The sequence below is a fragment of the Zalophus californianus genome, chromosome 9 (genome assembly GCF_009762305.2).
Source record: "Zalophus californianus isolate mZalCal1 chromosome 9, mZalCal1.pri.v2, whole genome shotgun sequence".
Lineage (NCBI taxonomy): Eukaryota > Metazoa > Chordata > Mammalia > Carnivora > Otariidae > Zalophus > Zalophus californianus.
Window position 1 is genome coordinate 84,005,427 of NC_045603.1, and position 7,397 is coordinate 84,012,823.

At 35.0% G+C, this 7,397-nt stretch overlaps 1 protein-coding gene across 12 annotated transcripts in view; it reads left to right on the plus strand.

Annotated features, from left to right (window-relative positions):
* The window catches only part of C2CD5 (C2 calcium dependent domain containing 5), a 96,214-nt gene extending 90,355 nt beyond the window's left edge, over window positions 1–5,859 (plus strand). For 8 of the 12 annotated variants that reach the window (XM_027592079.2, XM_035729100.1, XM_027592082.2 and 5 more), the window contains 3 exons: window positions 831–1,021; window positions 3,725–3,871; window positions 4,537–5,138. In XM_027592079.2, coding sequence (XP_027447880.2) covers window positions 831–1,021; window positions 3,725–3,871; window positions 4,537–4,668 — 470 coding nt within the window. In that variant the 3' untranslated portion in view covers window positions 4,669–5,138. Of the gene's footprint in view, window positions 1–830; window positions 1,022–3,724; window positions 3,872–4,536 lie in introns of all 12 variants that reach the window. The other 4 variants (XM_027592085.2, XM_027592086.2, XM_027592078.2 and 1 more) reach the window with 2 other exon arrangements.
* The last annotated feature ends 1,538 nt before the right edge of the window (window positions 5,860–7,397 follow it).

Consider the following 7,397-nt stretch of genomic DNA (forward strand, 5'->3'; position numbering starts at 1 on the left):
AATGTATTTGAGTGAAAGAATTTACATTAAAAAGGAGGAAACAATGTTTTAGAGGAAAGATCACAGGATATGGAACCAGCCAGATATGGTTTGAGATCCTAGAAGTGTCATTTTAATAGCTGTGTGACCTTGGACAAGTTATTTAACTTCTCTGAGCCTCGGTTTCCTCATGTGTAAAATGGGGATAATAATACCTATGTTGCTGGGTTGTTGTAAGGATTAGATATATATACATATATATGTCTGGCTTATGGTAGTTACTTGTCAAGTGGTAGCTGTTATTTATGTTACTTTATAAACAATCAGCTTTTAGACAGCCAAGGTCATTTGTTAAGTTTTTAAAATTACGAGTTTGATCAAAAAGGTTTGGAGAAGAAACCTATTACAACTAGTTAACATAAGGTTTATCTACAAGTTGACAATGATGAAGTCGTCTGAAAAAGATGGAAAAAACTGCACTGGGAAATATAACAACTTTCACACTCTCTGTAATAATTTGTTCCTACAGCAGATAATTTTTAATGCTCTATTGCTTTTTCTTTTTCTTCACTTTATAACGATCATTGTGTGTGTAGCTACACCGCATCAACATTTTCTTTTGCAGGAATGCCATTTTTCTTCCAAAAGAATTCCATTCCAGCATTTCCTCTTAAGTTATTCTTTCTCTCTCTTTTTAATTGCATGCAGTGCATGATAATTTCTTTACTTTCATGACATGGCTTAGCCTCACAGACAGCTGAATGTTGTCACCACTTATTTGGAAACCTTAGGGAATAATTGAGTTACCAACACCTGGTCTTGATGTTTTTTTCTTCTTTCTCCAAATTTAGCTGTGACAGTTGAAAAAGCAAGTCCTATGGGTGAAGGAAATTTCCGGAACCGTTCAACTCCACCTTGTGCAAATTCTACAGTTGGGGTTGTTAAGATGACACCTCTTTCTTTTATTCCTGGGGCAAAAATAACTAAATATCTTGGGATAATTAACATGTTTTTTATTCGGGAAACCACTTCTCTTCGTGAGGTAATTTTATAACATTGTTTTTGTGAATTTTCTGATTGAAGACATTAGTAACAAAACCAAACAAATTCCAGATTGTTATTTTTTGCCAAAGTAATCACACACGCGTGTGCATACCCACACCTTTTTGTTTTGTTTTGTTTTCAATAACCTGTATGGATTGATTCTAGATTAGACTTACTAAATTTCATATAGCACCTAGTATTATCACAAGAGTTATGTTGGATTTAATTTCATTTATTATTAGAAATCCCAGATCCTTATGATAAATAAAACAAGTAAATTGATCTGTGTTTGATTAGAGATTTGAAACAGCCTGAAAGAACAGCTTAGTTTCCTCAGTTATTTGTCTGAGATATATTTAAATAACAGTTTTTGAGGCCTTACATTTAGAAATCGTAAAGGACTATATTATAGATAGATGTCTATGGGGATAGTTTATCATTTTCTCCCCCTGAAAAAGAAGGCTGCTCATTTTATTCCCACTTCTCCAAAAGTACATGAGAATGCCATTTATTCACATTCTTACCTCCTACTGGGTAACTGTAGTAATAATGTTTTGATGTGGTCAAATTTAAGAATTACAGTCAGCCTATTATATCTTTAATTACACAGGAATTTAAACTCAAGAAAAAAATTATATTTATATTGTGTCTTACGTTATGAAATAAGGCTAGAGCAAATTAATATTGTGAATAGGGAAATTTTTTATTGAATAGTTACAAAACCCAATAAACTCTTCAGCAGTTTGTATTTTTTAAAAGTGTGTGCATTATAAAGATGACTTAACTATGCTTTTTTCCCGTTGTCTCACCGTCAATGTTTCTACACTTTCTTAGAAATAATAGTCCTCATACGATTTTTTTGAGTAGGCTCCATATGGAGTTTGAACTCATGACCCTGAGATCAGGATCTGAGCTGAGATCAAGACCAGCCCTCATGCTATTTTTTAATATCATGCTCACCATCCTGTACCTGGCACAGTGCCTGGCAGAGTAGACATAGGTATTTTTGTGTAAATGAGGGAATGACTTCTGACAGATTGGTTAGATGGATGTTTCCTTTATGATACATTAGGTTTTAAATCATATTCTAATTGTGTTGAGATGGAAAAGACACTTAATATAGTCTCAAAACCCTTTCTAATATAGAATTAAAATAGGTGACACTTTTAAGCCCATTTAAGTTTGACAAAGTTGGGTGTGAGAAGCTGGTATAGATTGGTGAATTAACTTTCCAGTTGCTCTTAATAGTACATAGATATTGCATTATTGTAGTCCATAAAATTTTATTTCCTAAGTGCCTTCTCTACTGCTTAAGCAGCCATACCCCCAAAATGTTGCTTCATAGTAGATTTCCCTTCAACAGAGATTTGTAATATTAACTGGATGGCATAATATCCCAAATTTATTCATTGCTTGATAAGTTATTTGCTTTCTATTATGTAATCTTCTAAGAATTACCCCTCTGTAGTCTTTATTACTCTGCCATCAGAATTTCGAGATTTAAAAGGCAGGAGGAAAACAGATACAAGTAAAAGAAAAAAAATGTACTGAGCTATGACTGAGTTGGAGTTAGGCTGAAATACCTCAATTCCTTAATTACAAAGAGCTACCTTTATATGTAGGATCTATATATAGGATCCTCTGGCATTTTAGTAAGGTGTGATCTGGTCAAATGTTTTTAACAGTGCATTAAATTTTGCCCTTAACTTCCAGTTTAAAGTTGGAAATTTCTTCTTAGACTGTAAATAACCTCCAGTAGAATTCATGGAAAACTTAGGTTCTAAAGCATTTTAGGCTCTCAGCTAGACTTTGGTTTCTGTTTTATTTTTGAATACTGAAAACATTCCCTAAACTACTGGATTCATTCCCTAACAAATAGGTATGGAATGCTTAGTGTGTGTACCTATTGAACTAGGTGTTAGCATATAGTTATGAGCAAAACAGATGGCAGTCTCTGACCTGATGGAATTTACAGTCTAGTGAAATGGAGCATGGTGAACATTCAACAAATTATCATGTAACTAATGTATAATTACTAGTGATAGTAAGTAATATAAAGAAATACAATAGAGGCTATCAGAGAATTCAACAGGGGAAGTTAATTTAGATCTGATAGTTAGGGAACATTTCTCTGAGAAAGTTACATATAAACAGGGACCTGAAGAATTGAGTAAGAGTTATCCTGGCGGAAAATTGGGTGAGGAGCCTTCAGAAACAGTATGTACAGCATGCACCTGAGGCAGGAAAAGTGCTTGATAGGTTTGAGAAACTGATAAAAAGGCAGATGTACCCTGGAACATGCTTCGGAATGGGAGATATGGAGAGCAGAGAAGTTTTATTGTTTATATTTACCATCAATTTCTATGAGTGATAGGAATGATTTGATGGAGACGTTGAAGTTGGAGAAACAGTTTGAATTCTTGCTCTGCCATTTATTATTACCTATGTGGTCATAGTCATGGGCATATGACACATTCTCTGACTTCAGTTTTATCTGTGAAGTAAGGATATTAATCCCCATCACAGACATGTGTTCAGTAAAGGTTTGTTTGTTCATTCATGCAACAAATCCCTGTTTTGAGGGAAATTAAAATGATCCATCCATTATATTAAGATTATTTAAGATGTTTTAATATATATTTTTTGGCATTTTATATACAGTCATGTCTACAGTTTGATTTTCTTTCATATTATTTTCTAGGAAGGAGGAGTCAGTGGTTTTCTCCATGCTTTTATTGCTGAAGTGTTTGCAATGGTGAGAGCTCATGTTGCTGCATTAGGAGGGAATGCCGTTGTCTCCTACATAATGAAGCAGTGTGTCTTCATGGAGAATCCAAATAAAAACCAGGTGAGATGTAGTCAAAAACTTCTTTTGGGGGAACCTGAGGATTTACCTCCCCTATGGCTTTCCCATCTCCCACCCTCCCCCCAACCTCCACCAAAGAGAATTGCTCTTCAGAACTTTTTGATTCTAGATGCCTGAAACATGTTTTAACAAATATATTAATAACCATGGTCATACATAGATCAGATGCTGTTTTCACATCTGGGTATTCTTAAATACCTTTGGAAGTTTAGCTCCTAAGTTACTGTGAGGGACAACCTTTAGTTTGGACTATGATCTGTCTAGTTCTAATTGCCGTAGTGGTGAAGAGTACGTTCCAATTATTATTCTTAATAAATACTTCTGTTAGTGGGGGCAAAGAATTGTTGCTTAGGATTAATTTTAGAATAAATTTCTTTTATCAGTATTGTTCATATAATGGCTCACTTAGAATTGTTAAAGTTTCCTTTAAAAAACTTAATTCTGTCAGTGGGGTTTTTTTGAGTTTCCTTTCTTGTGAGTTGCCTTCTTTTTTTCCCCTTTGTTCATTTTTCTATTGGGTTGTCTATCTTTTCCAAGTGACTTAAAAGCCTGTGCTTTTTTAGCTATGTAGAACTGGCCCTAAAATAACAGAAAATTGTGAGCAGATTGTTGGGTTGGTGATTGAACATTTCCTGTTGTTTGTATAGGCACAGTGTCTTATAAATGTAAGTGGTGATGCAGTGGTTTTTGTTCGTGAATCTGAATTAGAAGTGGTGTCAGCTCAGCAGCCTACTACCAACTGCCCCCCATCATGTGCTGGAGGAGAAGTTACAACCTGAAGTAAATCAGAAAGAGCTCAACTCAGTGAAATTCATCTGTCTCCATTGTTTTATCTTTCATTATCTTACTGGACTTTTAAAAGTGAACTTAATTTGAGATAATTAAGAAAGAATTGGTACATTAGGAGTAGATTTGATTTATCTGGAATCTCTTGGAGGCATGAGAATTCTCAAATCTTGATGTTTTGTTTGCTAGTCCTAGTCAGTCCCCATGGAATCTTGACTCCTCACCAAATTCAGATAGATTTCTCAGAGAACTGTAGCAGAGATGGAAGTTACTGGTAATTTATGTTGACTTAAATAAAATCATACTTTGAAACAATGGTAAGATTATCAAGAAATTGTAATAGCTATCCTAGTGTAATTGAGAGAAACTAAGCAAGAAATTTACAAATTGTCAATGAATAAAATCTGATTTGAGGAATGTGTGAGAAAATGGAGAAAAGTTTTGAGAACACTATGTGGGTTTCCTAATGTGTTTTATTTTGAGAACAACTGAATTTGTTATTCGGTAACAACCGAAAGGAAGAATGCTTCAGCCATCTTTTAAAAAGAAGTTAAAATTCTGCAACTTGTATCCATACTGTATCCTAACTACTGTAAAATAAAAAGTAATTTATTAGAGCCAGTGTCCTTCCATTGAAAGTTCTAATAATGTCTGTAAGGAGCGAGGAAAAAACTATGTAATTTTGTAACTGGCCAAATTTTATTAGTGTTTACTTTGTCTAAAAGAGGCTTGGCTTTAACTGGAAGGAAAAGGTCAGTGAATTTTGTTGAAGTAGTTAGGGTATAATTGATCTAGTAGGAACAAAAATTATTTCTGATAGAATCATACTGCACTCCTACCAAATAAACAGAATTGTATCTTAGGGATTTTTGATGGTGAGTTAGATTGTATTTGGCATAGAATTTGGAAATGTAACTTGAATGTAAATACGCTGCAAAGTGTTGAATGTATACATAGAAATACTTTTTCTGTCAATGCCAAATACCTATTGTAAATGAACCTTACAAAGTACATTCCTCCTTTGCACAATAAAATTTCTTTATAAAACTTATGGTTTTGCTCTTTCAGGATAACAAACTACCCTAAAGATTAGGAGTCATTTCCTTGTTATCACAGGTGTCAATATTTTTCTGTATTTTGTTTATAATTTTATTTTTTAAATAAAAAGTTTATAAACTGGAATATTGCTAAATCTCTTGTTTGCCTCTTTGTGTAGTATAGTACTGCCAGTAGTCTGAAATCACTTTCCATCTGGTCACCTCCATTCATTCCTGCAGTCAGCAAACATCCATTGTGTAGCTACTGTAATCCTTGGGGCACTTCATGGTCTTTGGTCAGTAGGTATTCACATTCAACAACTACTGAATGCCTACTAGATCCCAGGGCACAGTTTGAGGCAGTGAACAAAACACATTTAAGTTCCTATGATCACAGAGCTTATTTTCAGTGGCTACACTAGTAAATAATTTGTAAAATGTGCTGTGTGTATGTATATGTGTATGTGTGTGTGTGTATATATATATATGAATAAAGCTAAATTTTTAAATATATATACATATACATACTATTCATATATATGTGGCATATATATATGTTTATCACGTGTATATGTATATGTATATACATACACTCTAACAATTGCTAATGTTAATGTTTACTGAATGCTTACTATATGCCAGGCAGTATAATATATATATTTATATATAATTTTAAAGATTTTATTTGTCAGAGAGAGAGCGAGCACAAGCAGGGGGAACAGCAGCAGAGGGAGAAGCAGTCTCCCCACTGAGCAGGGAGCCCGATGTGGGGCTAGATCCCAGGACCCTGAGATCATGACCTGAGCCAAAGGCAGACACTTAACCGACTGAGGCACCCAGGTGTCCCTAATAAATATATTTTTGTATTAACCCTTTTAATCTTTACAGAAACCCTATGAGTTAGAGGTAAATATCATAGTTAAGCCCTATTTTATAGTTGAGGAATCTGAGTAGAGTTTGATCTGCCAAAAGATTCAAGCACAGGCAATCTGGCTCTGAAACCCACACTATTAAGTGAGAAGGTAGGCATAGCTTGAGATGGAGGTAGCTTCCCAAAGGAAATGATAATTTATTTTTATTTTTTTAAAAGATTTTATTTATTTGAGAGAGTTCGAGAGAGAGCATGAGCAGGGGGAGGGGCAGAGGGAGAGGGAGAAGTCAGAAGTCACTTAACCAACTGAGCCACCCAGGCGCCCCATGCATTATTACTAATTCTTGAACATGAAAGTAGCATTCGCTCCATTTTGGTATGAACAATTGTATACTCAACAGAGGCCTGCGCTGATATCTAAAAGAGCTAGACTTTCCTTAACTACTCAGGCTTGCTCTCTGTCTGCTCACATGGGCCATTTGCTCATGTGCTCTACCTCTGAAGCATAATCAGCCCATGCCAAGCTAGGCTTCTTGCGGAAAAGCTAACGTTGCCCTATACCCCAAGAGCTGCTGCTCTTTCCTTCGTGTGGATTCCTCAAAAATGATAATTTTTACAGATGGGCTGGGACTTACTCTTTTGGGAATACTGAGGCCAGTTACAGTATTTATAGCAGGCCTCATATGTATCTCTTTCATTCGTTATTGCTGCTCCAAGGGTAAACTACAAAACTTAGCCAATGTTAGATTTGCTAACTGCACTGTCCCACTTCCATCTCCTTCTTTTCCCTAATCCATTGCAATCTGGCTTCCAA